At 47.3% G+C, this 18,130-nt stretch overlaps 2 protein-coding genes across 2 annotated transcripts; one reads left to right on the plus strand and one right to left on the minus strand.

Annotated features, from left to right (window-relative positions):
- The first annotated feature begins 1,565 nt into the window (after positions 1–1,565).
- HSD17B10 (hydroxysteroid 17-beta dehydrogenase 10) lies at positions 1,566–3,958 on the plus strand. The gene is made up of 6 exons (XM_022566321.2): positions 1,566–1,661; positions 2,021–2,185; positions 2,812–2,976; positions 3,105–3,233; positions 3,313–3,421; positions 3,621–3,958. The coding sequence occupies exons 1-6, from the start codon at positions 1,635–1,637 to the stop codon at positions 3,809–3,811; spliced, it is 786 nt and encodes a 261-aa protein (XP_022422029.1). The 5' UTR covers positions 1,566–1,634; the 3' UTR covers positions 3,812–3,958.
- A 46-nt stretch (positions 3,959–4,004) lies between these two features.
- On the minus strand, positions 4,005–18,024 carry RIBC1 (RIB43A domain with coiled-coils 1). Its single transcript, XM_022566322.3, is given in 8 exon segments — positions 4,005–4,341; positions 4,436–4,830; positions 5,272–5,390; positions 9,496–9,749; positions 9,751–9,838; positions 10,042–10,123; positions 11,744–11,860; positions 17,938–18,024. Coding segments are annotated over 8 exon segments (1,230 nt in total). The 3' UTR covers positions 4,005–4,253.
- Positions 18,025–18,130: the final 106 nt, after the last annotated feature.

An 18,130-nucleotide genomic window follows, 5' to 3' on the forward strand; every position in this document is an offset into this window, starting at 1 on the left:
GGTTTACAGCTTGAGAGTTCCGGGAGGGGAAGTGACATTTAAGCTTAGCTCTGAATGACCAAACAACAACAACAACAACAGCAACAAATACAGTCATGCAAAGATCGGGGGCGAGCATTCCAAACAGAGGGAATAGCTAATTCAAAGATAACACAGGGGGGAGGGATAAATTGGGAGATTGGGATTAACATATACACACTACTTACTATATATAAAATAGATAAATAATAAGAACCTACTGTATAGCACAGGGAACTCTACTCAATACTCTGTAATGGCCAATATGAGAAAAGAATCTAAAAAAACAGTGGATATATGTATATGTATAACTGATTCACTTTGCTGTACACCTGAAACTAACGCAACATTGTAAATCAACTATACTCCAATAAAAATTAAAAAACAAAACAAAGAAGAACACAAAGAGGGCACTGTGGTTGGAGCATACTGGGCTCAGTGAAGAGTGCTATAGACTGCTGGGGGGCTTCATGTTGTTAGAAAGATTGTGAATCTGGTATTAAATCCTTTGATGAATATGGTGTAGTGACCATGAGTGTGGCGGTGGTCAACATTTAGGAGGCCCAGAGGGAAGTCTTCCTGGATGGGAAAACACAAAGGGAGATACTTCAGATAGATTAAACATACAACCGAATGAGGCTGAAAATGTAGACTAAGGTTATGGTCTGAAGACCTTGGTTTGGGGAGAAGTATACTTCCATAGAAAGAAATCAGATTAGGTAGATTAGGTGGGCTCAGGATTCTAATTGGGATACTGGTTAAAAGATGTTCTAGGATGTTCTGGGTCTTAAATGACAGTCTCTCGTTGAGGTCCAATCTGAAATGTTTCCAATCTGATCTGGGCTTTGGGGTTTAAAATAGGTTAGACAAAGAAGACAGTAGCAAAGGCTGACCTGATGAAAGATGTTTTTGGCTTCTCTGTTTATGCCTATTTGGGTTTGTGCTTCTCAGCAGCTGTCTCAGAATGTCTGTCTCCTAGCTTCTCTCTTAATGGCTCCCCACATCCTATCTCTGAGAATCTGTCGGTCATCTCTGTTCCTCTCAATCTCTTCCTCGACATGTTTCTCTGTACATGGCTCTCAGAATCTCCATCTTTGGATATCCATGTCTGGGTTCTAGAATCTGGTTCTTTGTCCCTTCCTTCGTGTGTCTGTACTGTAATTATCTCTTTTTCCAATTGAACTTTTTCCAACTTCCCCCTCGTAAGGCATGAACCTTTTATTATTCCTCTGGTTATCCCCAGTGCCCCGCACAGAGCCTGGCATATAGGAGTCTCTCAGATATAAACATATGAATGTTGAATGGAGGCTTTTTCCGAGGAGTAAGGTACACACGCTCAATCTCCTGTCCCCCTCCCCCCAGCGGAGGTGGCCGTTTGCCCAAAGGCCGGAGGTTGTGGTGGTGCGATGCTGCTACTCGTTGTTTTCTCCCCCGGGTGAAATAACTCTCGGCCGGGACCTTGCCCGGGCGTGCTCTCGGGTCTTGGACGCTAGCCGCCGGCACTCGCCGTTTGTCCTTAGCCGCGGACAGCCAGCCTCGCCGGCCCCGCCCCACGGCTCTGCCTCGGCCAACCAGCGAGCGCCCGGCAGTCCTGCTTGTAGAGAGGCCAGCGCAAGATGGCTGCTGCGTGTCGGAGCGTGAAGGTAACCGGGTCTTCGTCCCTGCTTCTTGCCCCGCTGCACCTGCTGGGACGGCGCGGCCGTAGAACTAGGGGGGAGAGATCGGTGCTGGCAGAAAGGGTTACTCTTATCGAGGCCTGCTATTGCGGCGGTTGGCCTCGGGAGGTGAAGGTCAACTCTCTGGGGCACGTGCATGCGGGGTGTCTGGATGGGCTTCTGGGGGATGAGACACCCAGAGGTCCCATCGTTAAAGTGAGGAGGCACATCTGGGTCAAACCGCAGGGGTGACCAGGAGCCTCCCTCGCAGAAGCCTGGAAAATGGGCAGATGCAAGGGTCGGGGTGGTCTGTACAGTATAGTTGTTGACCGTGCCCCTCTTCACAGGGTCTGGTCGCCGTAATAACCGGTGGAGCCTCGGGCCTCGGCTTGGCCACGGCGGAGCGACTGGTGGGGCAGGGGGCCACTGCTGTACTTCTCGACCTGCCCAACTCGGATGGGGAGACCCAGGCCAAGAAGTTAGGGAAGAACTGCGCCTTTGCCCCAGCGGACGTAAGTGGGATTACCTCACCTCTCCCATGGGGTCCCTTTTCATAAGGGTACCGTCTATGTGGGCAGTGGACCCATCTCCTTTTCCCTTTTGGCCTGAGCCATTTTCAAAACGCCTGCGGTAAGGAATTTCTAAAGCTGGGTTTCACAACGGAGGGGTTGGGAATTGGCCATATCAGAATCTCCTCAAAGAAGTATGTATAGTTTGAAAATGCATATTGTGCCCTGTAATTTTATATTTACAAAGTCAAAAAACTTTTCATGAAACAAACTACAGGAAGTAAAGCTTGACGAAATTATCTTAGCAGGTACGGGTACAAAAAAGCTAGTTTATCTTCATATCAATAATTCTCAAAACTTCTCTGATCCACAGCAGTTGAGAATCTCCAGGGGTATGTGAATTTATCAGAAGAGGGTATGGATTTCAAAAATGTTTTGAAACACTGCTCTGTATTACCTAACATTTTCACCTTTGTCCCACTCTCGAGTTTTCTTTCTCCTGGCCTCTCCCTTGCTTACACAATTCTCTTGTCACTCAAAGAGTGAACCTGCCTTGTCCTCCCCTCCTCAAGATTTAGTGGTATGTGTGTGATGGGAGATGAATACCTTCTCCACTTCTCCCTTTGAAGGTGACCTCAGAGAAGGACGTGCAAGCAGCCCTGACTCTAGCAAAAGAAAAGTTTGGCCGTGTGGATGTGGCAGTCAACTGTGCAGGCATTGCAGTGGCCAGCAAGACATACAACTTAAAGAAGAGCCAGGCCCATACCTTGGAGGACTTTCAGCGAGTTCTCAATGTAAGGCCTTAGAGGTTCTCCAGGGGTAGTAGTAAGAAGTATCTGGCTGTGGGTGTCCCCAAAGCTTTTAGGGGACAAAAGACTGCTTCTGCTTTAGGTCCTACACCATGTCTCTACTGGTCCTCCAGGTGAATCTCATAGGCACCTTCAATGTGATCCGCCTGGTAGCTGGTGAGATGGGCCAGAATGAACCAGACCAGGGAGGCCAACGTGGGGTCATCATCAACACAGCCAGTGTAGCTGCCTTTGAGGGCCAGGTGTGTGAGTAGGGGCAAGGCTTGTGCCTTGGTGACTTGTTGGGGCCCCTTCCCCCTGTGACCTCCACTCCTTCTCCAGGTTGGACAAGCTGCATACTCTGCTTCCAAGGGGGGCATAGTGGGCATGACACTGCCCATTGCTCGGGATCTGGCTCCCATGGGCATCCGGGTGATGACCATTGCTCCAGGTAGACATATCCCCTCCCTGCCACACCTGGGATTGGATGGGATCTGTGGGCAATTGAGAGGGGAAGGTATTTACCATCTAAACAGCAGCAGCCTTCTATCTCTGGGCATAGGGAAGCACCACAAGTAGGGTTAAGGTGAGGAGGGACCAGGTAAATATGAAAGCGAGGGTGGGTCTCTGACTCTGGTTGTCTTGTCTAGGCCTATTTGGCACTCCGCTGTTGACCACCCTCCCAGATAAAGTGCGCAACTTCCTGGCCAGCCAGGTGCCCTTCCCCAGCCGACTGGGTGACTCTGCTGAGTATGCTCATCTGGTACAGGCCATCATCGAGAACCCATTCCTCAATGGAGAGGTCATCCGGCTGGATGGGGCCATCCGCATGCAGCCTTGAAGGGGGAAGGCAGAGAAAACACAGGCTCCTCTGTCCCTCCTCTTCCTGGAGTACTCTACTCCAGCTTGGGAGGAAGCCCAGTAGCCATTTTGTAACCTCTGCCCACCAGTCACCCTTCGTGCCTAATAAAGTCTCTTTCTCACAGGGGAGCGAGCAGCACTGTGTGCTGGGGGAACTGGCATGGGGAAGAAAGGTGAATGGGTGAAGACTCTGACAGGGTTGCATGCTCAGAGCCCAGGGGTGGGGCGGGAAAGGCAGTACCTCACACCTTTTGTGTCCTATTACAACACGTGGCCTTGATTTTAGTGAATAACTTTATTACCTAGGGTCAAAGGTGGGGGTGCTGGCTCAGCTCTCCCACTGGGAAATGGATCATCTTCCTCTCTTGACTCAGCCTCTGTGAGCTTGATTGATGGAGGAGGGAGAGATGACCATCCAGAGCTCAGCGGCTGCTGGTGTTGAATTGCAAGTGATATTGGGCTGTAGGTTGATTGGTGTAGATTATTGAATTCAGATAGAAATCCAGAGGCCTCAGGTGATGGGCTTTCCCTCTCTGCCTGGCCCTTGCCATCCGTCTCCACCCTCCCTTGGCATTCATCCCTGCTGCCACCCCCTAGAACTCACTGGTCTTTTTGCTCCTTAGCCAGCTGCTGGTTGAAGGAGCCTAGTACCCTCCGAAATTCAGCACACAGCTCCCTCTCCTGCTCTTCTAGCTCCATTGCTGCCTGGGCCAAGCACATGGGCTGGCTTTCCCATTTGGTATCCAGTGCTTGTTCGGTCTGGCGCTGTGCCTCCTTTTCATGGTGTTGCACCTCCTGTACTTTCCTGATGGCAGCTCTCTGCTCTAGAATCACGCCCTTCCAGCAATAGGGCAGGACGCTGTGGGGAGCCATAGGGTTTTGGGCGACCTGGGGGTTCTCAGTCAGTAGTTCACTTGTGATCTGGTTTTGGTTCTCCATGAGGTTGTCCTCCTGTTGGTGCTGATGCTCACGGCGCTGCTGCTTAGCCATCTTAGCTACCTGGTGGGGCCCCCGAATGTGAGCATTTGGATGCCCAACCTCAGGGAGCTCTCAGTCACAGGGGAGGGGGAGACATGGCCCTACTCTCCTCCATCTCAGGGAGAGAAGGAACAGATACTGCATGGCCTTTGAGTGACTTAAGGTGGGGGAAGGGGTGGAATGGGCAGGGAACTCCCCTGCCCTCTGGAAGCCCTTAGACTAAGAGGCTGGGCAAGGGAGGGCAGTGTTCTGTTCTCAGGTCATCCTGAGTCTGGAGGTGGGGAAGGGGACCGTCTGCCCTAAGAGGGCCCTTGGGTGAAGGGGGAAATCCTCAGGTAGATGAGAGGGCTGGTGTTGATTCGAGAAGGGTTGTGAGGGGAAAGATGTGGCTGAGGTTCCCCAGGACTTTGTTCAGGGGACTGGGGAGAGCCGGGTGCACTGGATGGCTCTGGCCATACGTACCTGGGCCTTGTTGGCGTTGGCCATGGCAGACATTATGGCCTTGTGGCAGCAGTCCTCCAGCTTGGCCAGCTGGGTGGCCTGCAAGTCCACGGCTAGGCGCAGCTGTTCACTGAGCATATCTACACAGAGAAATACGGTCAGGGCACTGTACTGGCTTGCTGCATTTCTGGTTCACTCATTCAGCCATTTGTTCAGCAAGCTTTGTGGATGTATGTGTATGTATGTTTCGGAAGGGGGTAATGTCCTCATTGGAGGGATGTGTGGAAGGAGGTACTCTTTCGAGCCAGGGATAACCAAAGTGACAGCAACAAGAATTTCTCAGGTCCCTCACTGAAAGATGCCTCCAATGGGCTGGAGTCTCAATGCAGCTCTGTTGCTTCTGGGCTGTGTGACCTTGGGGAAATCATTTCATCTCTGAGCCTCAGTCTAAGGGCCCTGTGTTGGGTTCTGAGGATACCAATGAATTAGATCCTGTCCTCAGAGAGTTCCTTGTCTAATGGAGGAGATGGATCAAATGTAGATCATCATACCACAATGTGGTAAGGGCAATGACAGAGATGTATGTAGGGCATTAAGAGAGCTTTGGGTGAGAGGAAGGCTTCCAGGAGGAGGTGATCCTTGAAATACATGTTGCATATAGTCAGAAAGGGCAAAGGGCATTCCAGGCTGCAAGCACAGCATGAGCAAATGTATTGAAACTTTGCTTCAATCCAGCCACACCAGTCTCCTTGCTGTTTCTAGAACATGCCAGACGGTCCTGCCTCAGGGATTTGCAATAAACGTTGCTCTTGTCTCGTGCTCTTTTGCCTCCCTCAGGTCTTTGCTCAAATGTTACCGCCTCAGTGAGGCCTTCTGTCTCTCATACCTAAAATTGCCACCTGCCTGCCCCCAACATTTATCCTCCTTCTCTGATTTATTTTTCTCCCTAGCATTTGTCACCATCCAATATACCCTACATTTTACTTAATTATTTTTGTCTATTGCCTGTCTCTCTCCTCACTAGAAGGTAACCCTTGTGAAAGCAGGGATTTTTGTCTGTTTTATCCACTACCATGCCCTAGCACCTGCATCAGAGCCTGGCACATAGTGGGTGCTCAGTAAATATTTATCAAATGAATGAAGGAAGCCAAGAAACAGCATGGTCTGTATCTTAAATTACAAATAGTCTGCTCTTCCTAGAGCATAAAATGCAAGTGACTAGGGAGCTCTACAGGGGCCAGACTAAGGACTAAAAACTTGACCCTGAAGGTGGTGGGGAACATGGAAGGATTTTAAGTAAGGGGGTGACACAGATCTGCATTTTAGAAAGCTCCTTTTGGTGGCCAGTATAGAGGACAGTCAGGCTGGTGGGAGACAGTTGATGTAGGGAAGCCATCTTGGAGGCTAAGGCAGTAGGCCAGTTGGGAGGGCTCAAACCAGGCCAGTGATGGAAAGGATGGAGGGGAAATATATGGAGGTTACATCAGCAGTACTTGATGGATTGGATGAGGGAGTAAGGGAGAAGAAAGACTTGGATGCTTTCCAGGGTCCTGGCTGGGATGACTCCATGCATCGTGTGGCCACCACTGGAACTAGAGGATACAGAATTTAGAGCAGGTTAGGGAGCACTGATGAATTGTTTAGGAAGCTGAGTTGGAGGTGGTCCGCAGGCACCTGGATATCTGATTCTGCAGGTAAAGAGTCCTCAGCACAGAGGTGGCGACATTTTAGCTGAAACCAGAATGAGGACCGAGGGTGCCTGAGGCAAGTATGCAGGGTAAGGAGTGCACCAGGGACAGAGTCTCAAGAAGGAAGAAGTAGAAGGAAGAGGAATCCATAAAGGGCAGACAGGAGGAATGATCGGAGAGCTACAAGCAGAATGTGCTGTCACAGAAGCCAAGGAAGAGAGAGGTTCAAGAAGGAAGATGTGATCATAGTCAAGTGTAGCAAGAAAGTCCCAGTCAAGGAGAAAAGACTGAACAGAGCCTCTTGTACCTGATAACACAAAGGGCATTGATGATTTTAGTAAGAGCAGTGTCAGTGAAGTTGTGTGGGGAGAAATGAGATCTCAGGGGTTGAGGTGTGACTGGAAAGTTCGGAAGGAAAGAGCAAGTGGAAGCAGATTTTTCAGAAAGTATGGTTGTAAAGGAAAACAGCTAGCTCACAGCATCTAGAGGAATCACAGAGTGGAGGGAGACTTTTGTTTTTTTCCTAAGAAGGGTTAGACACAAGCATGCTTACAGCCTTCACAGAAGGGGCCAGTGGAAGGGCAAGTGTTGAGAACCCAGCGGGGAGTACCTAAAGGGAGCACAGCCTGTGTGGGAGGCAGGGGGAATGGGGTCCAGAGCATAGGTTGAGGGGTTGGCTCTGGAGAGGCACAGGGACACAGATTTCAGAGACTGGAGGGCAGGGGAAGGGAGGATAGGGGTGCCTTGTTTCATTTCACTCTTCGTAGCAACCCAGAGAGGAAAGATCAGCCCCATTTTTCAGATGAGGTACAGAGGTGAAGTAAAATGCCCAAGGTTACACAGCCAGCAAGTAGTAAGTTGGGATTTGAATCCGGATCTCTCGAGGAATCAGCCCATGCTCCTTCCATGACATTACACAGACTCTCTCCCAGCATTCTGCTGTCCCTGTTGCCTTGCTCTACCTTCTCGTACACCTGCCTGCTGCCATTGGGCAGCTGGCCCCTGGTTCCACTGCAACTGTTCTGACAAAAATCACCAAATACTCCTAATTTCCAAATCTCATTTTCCAAATCTCATTTTCAAGTCTCATTCTTTTCCTATCTGAACTTCTCTGGGGCATTTGACGTTATTGATGACTCCCTCTTTGAAAGTTCTCCCTTGGCCTCTGAGTTCCCAGTTTCTCATGGTGACTGACAGCAAGTGTGGCGTAGCAGTCAAGAGTGCAGGCTCTGGAGCCAGCCTGCCTGAGTTCACTTCCCGCACTTCCCGCCTCCATCACCCACTAGCTGTATGATTTTGGGCAAGTTATTTAACATCTCTGTTCTTCAGTTTCCTCCACCGAAGATAGGGATACTACTAGTACTTGCCTCATAGGGTTGTCGTGAGGATAAAATGAGTTAATACATGGTAGAAAGCTTGACACAGTGTCTGGTATACAGTAAGTGCTCAGCAAAGGTTAGCTCTTCCTTTTGCTACCTGCTCTGCCTAGAATGACCTTTTCTCATTCCCACTCTCTGCCTTGCCGAAATTGTACCCAACTTTCCAAAACTGGTTCCTGACAGCGGGCCTGTGCCAACCCCCTGCCCTGCCTCCTCTCCTTTGTGAGAGCTGACCACTCCCATATTGATGTTTCCTCCGTGTCCTGTCTATACTTCTATCACAGTACCGCTCATAGTACCTAACGCAGCGTTAAAGTATAGATATGTGCTGGTAAATGACTTGTGCATGTATCTTTTCCTCTTACTCTACACTGATTTTCTGGAAGGCATGGTTCTGTGGGTTCCTGGAGGGTAGGGTGCCTTTCTTGTTTACATTGGTCAATTGTTCATTCAACAATGATTTATTGAGCTCCTGACACTGTGGCAGACAATGTACTAGGCAACTGGGATATAGGGGTGGAAATGAGATATGTGGTTCATCTTCAGTGAGCTGACATTTTGGGGAGAAGACAGACATTCCACAAATACTTTCAGATACTTAGTTACCTCCGTGATAAGCGGTATAACAGAACAGGGTGCTATAACAGGAGTGGCTTTAAAGGTGAGCAGTGTGAGTAGATAAGAGATGGTCCTTGCCTGTGAAAGGCTTACTCTAATGGAAAAGGGGGACATAGCCACAGATGTCATAATAATATTGATAGTAGCTACTGGTTATTGAGCACTGACGCTTGTGCTTTACTTACAGTATCTCATTTCATTCTCATACGAGCTCTTTGTGGTATGGATTCATTTCCTCATTTTAAAGATAAGGAAACTGAAGCACAGAGAGGAAAATTCATTTGCCCAAACCAGCTAGTAAGCAGCAGAGCCATTAGGTTTGTCTTCACTATGCTGCCTCCAGGTAATGGAGTGCCAGGCTGATTGGGGATCAGTGGCTATACTGTCAGTTGATGAAGGAAGTCAAGGAGGTTGGGGCCTGCTCAGTCTAACCTTTCAGCATCAGCCCCTATGGGTAACTGGACCTCCCCACACAGTTCTGGTCTTCTGGGCGCTGTATCCAGCTCAGGATGACTCCCCACTAGGCCTCAGGTCACAGCCTGGAGGGCCCCGCTGCTTACCTGCACAGTTCTCCTCAACTCTGGCTTGCTGTTGCTCTTGCAGCGGCTTCTCCAGGCTGTGCATGAACTCTTCCTGCTGCATTCTCAGGCATATGGCCCTGTCCAAATCTTCCCCAGAGAAGCACTGCAGGCTGGTTGGGCCCCAGTGGGGATCATTGTCACCAAGATGAGCTGGAAACTCCCTCCAGAGTCGGTCTGAATCCCAAAAGTCAAGTTCACGCCTTTTCTTGAGCTGCTGCTTCTGCTTCCGAAACTTGCATTTTCTTGGCCAGCCGACCTGTCCGTTCTGCCTGTTCCTTCTGTAGTATCTGAGCCACCACATCATATTGCACCTGGTTGGTACCTGGGGGTGGTGGGTAGGGGCATGGAGAAGGCCCCATGGGAGGGACAGAGCCCACTCAGCACAGCCACTGTTCCCAAAGGTCAATCTGGTTTGTCTTACCACACCCCAGGCCTCAGGCCCCACTCCGAAGCAGAACTGCCCTGCCTTATCCCACTCGGCCCTTGCTTTTCTTCTTTGGCTGGCCCCTGGCCTTGGGCTTTTACCATAAGCTGCCACCTTGCTCTGCTTTTTTGCCTTCCTAAGCTTTTTCTCTTCCACCTGGCTGTTCAGGGCTTCAGCATCCACCTGATCCCAAAGAAATGAGTTAAATCAAGGTACGGGCCCAGCAGTGGGCCTCGAATGCTCTAACATAGACTGCTCAGAATTTACCTGCTTCAAAATCCTCCTATAGGATCCCCAGTACCTACTGGATAATGTTCTACCATCTCAGCATGGTTTGTAAGTCCCTCAGTGGTCTAGCCTCTTCCTCTGTCTCCAGCCTCATCTCACCCTCTTCCCCTCTCCCACCCTCAGAAGCTCTGCTTACAGTTCCCTGCACATCTTAGGCTGTTTCATACTGATAGCCTTTGCTCCAGCATCTCCCTCCACTTGGAACACTCTTTCCTCCCCTCTTTACCCAAACTCCTATTCATCCCTTAAGACCAGCTCAGACTTCACTTTCCTGACCCCTCCAGCAGGTGCTACTCCCATAGAATCTAGGGCCCACTGCCCACACTATAATGAAGTTTGCCTCTATTGATTATCTCCTACACCAGACTATGAGCCTGCTAAGGGCAGAGACTGGGCCTTAGTCAGCTTTGTATCCCTACTGCCCAACCCAGTGCTTGGCACAGAGCAGGCCCTGAGGAAACGCTTACCAACTAGATCTCAGTCACACCACTCATCCACCCAGCCAGCAATCTATTTTTTCTTAAACTATCAATATTTTCTCTTTATTTTGATAATTCATTTAAAACGTTTCAAAATAGTGCAAAAGGGAATACAGTTTAGTGAAGAGTAAGTGTCCCTCCCATCTCTGTCCCTCAGGCTGGTTAACAGTTTCTTTCTTTTAAATATATTTATTTATTTTCTTATTTATTTGGCTGCACTGGGTCTTAGTTGCAGCACGCAGGATCTTCGTTGCAGTATATGGGATCTTTTAGTTGTGGCATGCGGGATCTATTTCCTTGACCAGGGATCGAACCCCGGCCCCCTGCATTGGGAGCACAGAGTCTTAGCCACTGGACCACCAGGGAACAGTTAACAGTTTCTTATGTAGCCTTCCAGAAAGTTTAGGCATATGCATGCAATACCAAATATTCTTTTTTCTTTTTTAATATATTTATTTATTTATTTATTTATTTATGGCTGACAAAATATTGGCTATTGGGTCTTTGTTGCTGGGCTTGAGCTTTCTCTAGTTATGGCGAGTGGGGGCTACTCTTCATTGCACCTTGTTGTGGAGCATGGGCTCTAGAGCACAGGCTCAGTAGCTGTGGCTCATGGGCTTAGTTGCTCCGCGGCATGTGGGATCTTCCCGGATCAGGGCTCAAACCCGTGTCCTCTGCATTGGCAGGCAGATTCTTAACCACTGCGCCACCAGGGAAGCCCCCAAATATTCTTTATAGACTTCTTTCGGCTCCATTTGCCTGTCTCTTGAGAACCAGGCCACTTGGCCCAGAGCTGACTGGAGAAGTCAGCTGTCACTGGCTCCTCTAACCCCAGTCTCTTCCCCTGCACCCCCAGTCCCCTTTCCCAGGCTCTTCCCACACGTGGGGGTGAGTACCTTTTCACCCTTCTCCTTCCTTTCTAGCCCTACAGTCTGCTTGAATGAGGGAGGGGCTGTGATGGGCACTGCTATGTTCCTCTCCAGGTGTAAGAGTGAGGTGGCCCCTGGTCCAGAGAAAGTCCCTGCTGCCCACTCACCCGCATTTCTCTGGTCCACACATTGAAGAATTGGCTCTGTTGCTCCTTTTCTTGATTTCTTCTAGCCTCTATGGCTGCCACCTCCTTGAGATCTGGTGGTGGGTCTACCTTATATATCTGGAGCAAGAGTGAGGTGAATGGCCAATCAGTGCTAACCATCCTCCTTGACTACACCCCCACCCCCATTCCATTCTCCCCACAGTATCTTACCAGTTATTGATTCCTACTGATTTTACTTCCTGACATATTTCATATCTGTGTTCTCCATCTCTGCTGTCACCACCCTAATTCAGGCCTCACAAGCTGGTGCCAGACAGTATTCCCAGGAGCCTCACTGGCCTCCCTTGCTCTAGTGTTATGCTCTCTACCTCTTTCTCTGCCTTGGCTACCAAAGTGATTTTTCTGAAAGCAAATCTGACCATGGCACGCCTCAGCTTAAAACCCTTAAAAGCAGCTTTAAAGCAAATGGTTCCCCAGTGTTTACAAGATCAAGTCCAACCCCCTTTGCCAGATTTATGAGTCTTCATGATCTGACCCCTGCTCACCTTTCCAAGTCTCCAACTCATTTACAACATCCCTTTTACATTATGTTCTACTTAGTTTTCCCCGTTTCAGTAAATGCCACCACCACTCCCCCTTTATTTTTATTACTTATTCTCCAGTCAAATGAAAGGCTAGAGGGCTTAAATTTGCCTGTGTTCCTTCATATTTTGGGAGGCCCAGTTTTGGCACGTGAGCCAGCCAAAGCCACAGCCCAAACCACTTCTGCTAACTTAAATCTGATCATGTCTTGCACCTGCTTAAAATCCTCCACTGGCTTCCTACTGCACTTACAATCAGATCCAAACTCCTTACTGTGGGCTTTCAAGATCTGGTTCCTGCACACCTCTCCAGTTCATCTCATGCCTCCCTATCCCTTGCTTACGGTGCTCCAGGCACACTGGCTTCCTATCAAGTCCTCCAACACTACAACTGTTCCCACCTCAGGGCCTTTGTACACCATGTTCCTTTGTTTGGAACACCATTCTTCAACTCCTCGTATAACTAGTTCCGGTCTCTCTCTCTCTCTCTCTTTTAACCATTTTGTAACTAAAATATTTGATGTATACAGGAGAATATATATATAAGCCATATGTAAGTTAGGAAGCATGATAAAAGAGACCCATGAACCAACTCCCCAACTTAAGAAATAGTGAATGATCAATACTATTGAAGGGTCTTATGTCTCTCCTCCCTCATCCTTACCCTAAGAGATAACCACTATACAAAATGTTACCATTCCCTTACTAATATGCATTAATGTACTGTGTGTGCATAACTCCCTGAACAATATTTTAAAACATTTTCTTGTCTCAGAATTTTATGGAGTATCACACAGTATGCATTCTTCTGCATCTTGCTTTTTTCACCCATGTTCATTCTATCATTTAACAAATATTTATGGAGTACCTACTGTCAGATGATCCTTTAAGCATTTGGGAGACATCAAGGAGCAAAAGTGACAAAAATCTGAGTCCTTGTGAAAGTTACTTTCTAGTGGGGAGTACATTAAATAGTTTGTAAAAAGATAATAAGAGCTTCAGGAAAAAATATAGAGCAGGATAAGGGGAATTGGAAGTGCCAAGGACGTGGGGGGCATGTTGCAATTTTAAATATGGACGTCAGGGGAGGCATAACTGAGAAGGTAATATTTGAGCAAATACTTGAAGAAGGTGAGAGAGTCTCCTATGCAGATAACTAGGAGAGCACTGCAGGCCGAGGGAACAAGTGCAAAGGCCTTAAGGTGGACAGAAGAGGCACACGTTCAAGGGGACAGCAGGGAGGCAAGGAGGAGTGGGAAATGACATTAGAGAGATTGGGTGGGGGGGGTGCAGAGCATGTAGGACTTTATAGACCATTGTAAAGGCTGCGGCTTCTATTCTGAGAGAAATGGGCAGCCATTGGAGGATTTTGAGCAGTGAGAGTGATGTGTCCTGTCTTTGATTTTTAAAGGATCTCTCTGGCTGCTCTGTTAAGAAGAGACTGGAGGGGAGGGGAGGCAAGACTAGAGGCAGGGAGACCAGACAAGAGGCTATTACAGTCGTTCAGGCAAGGGATGATGATGACTCACACCAGGTTGGTAGCAGCGGATGTAGCAAGAAGTGGTCAGATTCTGGATATATTTTGAAGGCAGAGCCAACAGGACTTCCTGATGGGTTGGATGTGCTGTGAGAGAGCAGTGTTAAGAATGACTTGAAGGATTTTGGCTGGGGCAGTCAGAGGAGTTGCTATCAACTGAATAGTCTGTGTGGGGAGAACAGAATGGGATGAGGATCTGGAGATCAGTTTCGAAGTGTTGAGTTTGAGAGGTCGATTAGATACCCACTGATAGCATACATATAGTATGGTAAATTTTGTTATTGTTCAAAAAGATTTGCTGTTGGGAATTCCCTGGTGGTCCAGTGGTTAGGACTCTGTGCTTCCACTGCATGGGACACAGGTTAGATCCCTTGTTCCCTCGTTGGGGAATTAAGATCCCAGAAGCCCCATGTGGCCAAAAAAAAAAAAAAAATTGCTGTTCCTCCTTACAGAAGGATTCTATATCCTTATCTTATTGTCCTCAAGGTTAGCCACATGATCTGCTTTGCCCTCTGCAATGTGAGAATTGACATGTGCCATTCCCAAGCAGAACTAAGAGCCATTACATTATAGCCACTTTCTCTCTTCACTCTCTGCTGTGGGACCTGGGCAATGTCCCAGGTGAGCGCTGCCCCTTCAGCCTCAGTCCTGGAGTGATGACAGAACAGAGATGTAGCCAACCCACAGTGGACAAGAAGCAGGAGTGAGAAATCTTTGTTTTTATGAACTGCTGAGACTTAAAAAAACATTTTTTAAGAGTTTATCTGAGCAAAATACAAACCGGGCAGTGCCAAACCAGAAGTGGTTAAGAAGAGTTCAGGGAAAGATCTTTAAAGAGAAGAGATGGAAAGGAAGGAAATTATTTGATTGGCTATAGCTGAAGCACTTGCTTTATTTGAGAAAGCCTAGGTGGCTGTTTGGATTGGTTGTCCTTAGGTTTTTTTTTTTTAAACAGTTTTTTAAAAATAATTTTATTATTCTGCTTCTGTATAGCAAGACCTTACCTAACTGGAATTTAGTTAACCAGCAACCTCACCCACCTATAACATAGCTTGAAACTAAAAATAAACAAAAATAGATCACTTAAGGCTTTCTCAGGGCCTCTGTCAGAAACAATTTGTTCTTATGTAGCACATATTTTTACTAAGCTTTATATAGCCTATGATTTTATTTTTTCTTTTTTTATTGTCATCACAGTTAACATTTACTGAGCATTTACTGTAAATGTGCAATTATAAGCATGTTGTATTAGTAACTCATTTATTAGGTTGCACCATATAAAAATGCTGATATTTGACCTACTAGTATTCTTCTTAATATTTCTATGAAGTAGATATTATTTTTTTCCACAACTCACACACACACACACGTTTAAACAGTTTTTTAAAGGTTACTTTCCATTTACAGTTATCACAAAATATTGGCTATATTCCCCATGTTGTACAATACATCCTTGAGCGTATCTTACACCCAGTAGTTTGTACCTCCCACTCTCTCACCCCTATATTGCCCCTACCCCCTCACTGGTAACCACTAGTTTGTTCTCAATGTCTGTAAGTCTGCTTCTTTTATGTCATATTTACTAGTTTGTTGTATTTATTAGCTTCCACATATAGCTGCTGAGATTTTGAGGTTGTTTGTCACCTCAGCATAATTTAGCCCATCCTGCCTGATATAAGGAATTTAAAGCTATGAGGCAGTGAGAGATCTCTAAGGGACTGTAGATAGTTAAGAATGCCTCAGGGGAGACAGGGAGAGGAGGAGCCAGCACTGGAAGCTAAGGAGTGGCCAGTGAGGTGGGAGAAAAAATGGGAATGCCTGAGAAGCCAAGTGAAGAAAGTGCTTTGGGAGGAGAGAGTGGGCAACTGATGATGGGTTAAGTAAGACGAAGACTGAGAACTGACTAATTTGAAGGGGAGGGTTGCTGATGACCTTGATTAGAACATTTTTGCTGGGGCCTGACTGAACTGGGTTCAAGAGAGACTAGGACTCTAGTCAAACAACCCAGCAGCACAAACAACCCAGTTTATTTATTTTTTAATTGCAAGAGGAAAAGAGAAAGGACTTGTAGATTAAAAGAGACATATATACAGGTGGAAAAGTTTCCCTAGCATATACCTAGGAGCGGAAGTGCTGGATCATAGGGCATAAGCCTATTTAAACTTTACGAGATAATGTTGTTTTCCAAGGAGATTGTACCAATTTATACTTTCACTATAGTGTATAAAAACTCTAGCCACTCCACATCCTCAGCAACACTGGATATTACAGACTTTTTAATTTTTGCCAACTTGTGGGTATAAAATTATAATTATCAGTTTTAATTGGAATTTTCCTTATTGCTAATGAGGTTGCAACATCTTTTCATGTGTGTTTTGTCCATTTTTCTTTCTCTTCTGTGAAGTGCCCATTCATATCTTTTGCTCATTAAAAAAAATCAGTTTGTCCTTTTCCTATTAATTTTAGGAGTTCCTTTTGTATTCTACACACTAATCATTTCTTAGTTTACCTGTGGCAAATATCTCCAATTTGTGGCTTGTCTTTTCACTTTATTATTATTTTATAATAATTTTATGGTAACAGTTGATACACACAAAAGAATATGGTTAACACATGTAAGTTATGAAGTATAACAACAAAATGAACACCTGTGAACCCTCCACAGAACCCAGAAAATAGAACAGTATCAATACTTTAGAAGCTTTCTGTGTGCACTTACCATCTTTTCACTTTATGTTCTAATTTGGAGGAATTTGAATGTAGTCAAATTTACCAATCTTTTCCTTTAAGCTCAAAAGTTTTTATTATTTAAGAAATCCCCTGAGGTCATAAAGATATTCTCCTATATATTCTTCTAAAATTTCTAAAGTTTTGCTTTTCTCATTTAAGTTTTTAATCTATTTGGGAATTGCATTTTGTATATGGTGTGAGAAGTAGGGATCCAATTTGACTTTTTTCCCCCCAAGCTCCATTTCATCTTAAATGGAACAGTAGTTCCTGTCAATTATATGAGATTGCTGTCCTTTGGTCATTTTATCCCCTCAGCCTGATCATGACTGTTTCTCCCAACTGAACTTCATTTACTAGATTGCATCAACCAAGCTTTCTCACTTTCCTGGACTTGTCCTAAGACTTTAAGACTCTTCCCAGCCTCCAGACATCATTTAAAAAATAGTCACAGGAATGGCTGTGGCAGCCACCAGACCCTTTTCATGTCTAAGTCTAAGCACCAATGCCAGCCTACTCATTCCATCTGTCACCACAATATAAGGTCACACTGAAGGGGAAGATTCCACAGACAGCCTCTTGGACTGCTAAGGCCATGGCTTAGTAAAAAGCAGGTATAAAGTGATGGGGGATGAGGGGATGGAGCAGAGGGATAGAAAGATGGGAAACAGAGGGGAAGGGGATAGAAAGGGCAGAGTCAGGGGCAGAGGCAGAAGAGAGGAAGGAGGGCAACAGGGCGGTTGATAGGGGTGGAGGGCAGAGAGAGAAGAGGAAGGGAGGAAGCAAGGGACGGCAGAGGGGGATGGAGAGGAGGGAATGAGATGGGGGTGAGGCATGGAGAGAGAGAGATGAAGTGGGGAGAAGGGAAGAAGGATAGAGGTGGAGAGCACTGGCTTAGGGACCCTGACTCCCAGGGGTTCACACAAAATATCTTTCTCAGCAAGGAGTCCCAATTTTGAAGCTCCAGGTTGGGTCTAGCATCAGGTCCAAGACTATAGCAGCTATAGCGGCAGTCTCTGAACTCTGCTTGGAGAAACAGGAGGGAGGCGGGGGATAGGGACAGTACCTCTGGCCATAGTTTTCCCCAGCCCGTATCCCAGTCGCTCCAGAGTATCCTCATCTCCATCCACGCCCCATCCCCCTTCACACCCCATCCCACCTATAACCTCACCCCACTCCACTTCCAACCCTACTCCACCCTCAGCAAGATCTGAACTCTAACACGGAATCCTCCCGCTGGCCCCTCCTTCTTGTACAGCCCTCCGCTCCCTGGGGTCCTTCCAATTCCCGACCCCGTTCTTGTTTGAGCCTTCCCGCCGGCCAGACAAAAGCCGCAGCCGAGCTCCCACCTTCCTCTTGCCCTGGAGGGCATAATCCTGCTGTGACTCCTGGCTTGTCTCCGCAAGGATCTGCTCCTTCAGACAGGTTTCCCCCATCCCAACAGCTGCAGATTCCTCCTGGCCCCGCCTGCCTCCTCCAAGGCTACGTTGGGTGTAGCGGCGGTTTGCGTTGCCGTGCGACAAGAAAGTGGGGAGGGGCCCA

This window comes from Delphinapterus leucas, chromosome X, assembly GCF_059928025.1.
Source record: "Delphinapterus leucas isolate spDelLeu-1000000601 "Yukka" chromosome X, BTC_Dleu_Yukka2, whole genome shotgun sequence".
Classification (NCBI taxonomy): Eukaryota; Metazoa; Chordata; class Mammalia; order Artiodactyla; family Monodontidae; genus Delphinapterus; species Delphinapterus leucas.

Excerpts from the sequence above, each read along its gene's own strand:
- HSD17B10 (XM_022566321.2), top strand. The coding sequence starts at position 1,635 with ATGGCTGCTGCGTGTCGGAGCGTGAAG. Across the intron at positions 1,662-2,020 it reads CTGCGTGTCGGAGCGTGAAG|GGTCTGGTCGCCGTAATAAC; the intron begins GTAACCGGGTCT and ends CCCTCTTCACAG. Across the intron at positions 2,186-2,811 it reads GCGCCTTTGCCCCAGCGGAC|GTGACCTCAGAGAAGGACGT; the intron begins GTAAGTGGGATT and ends CTCCCTTTGAAG.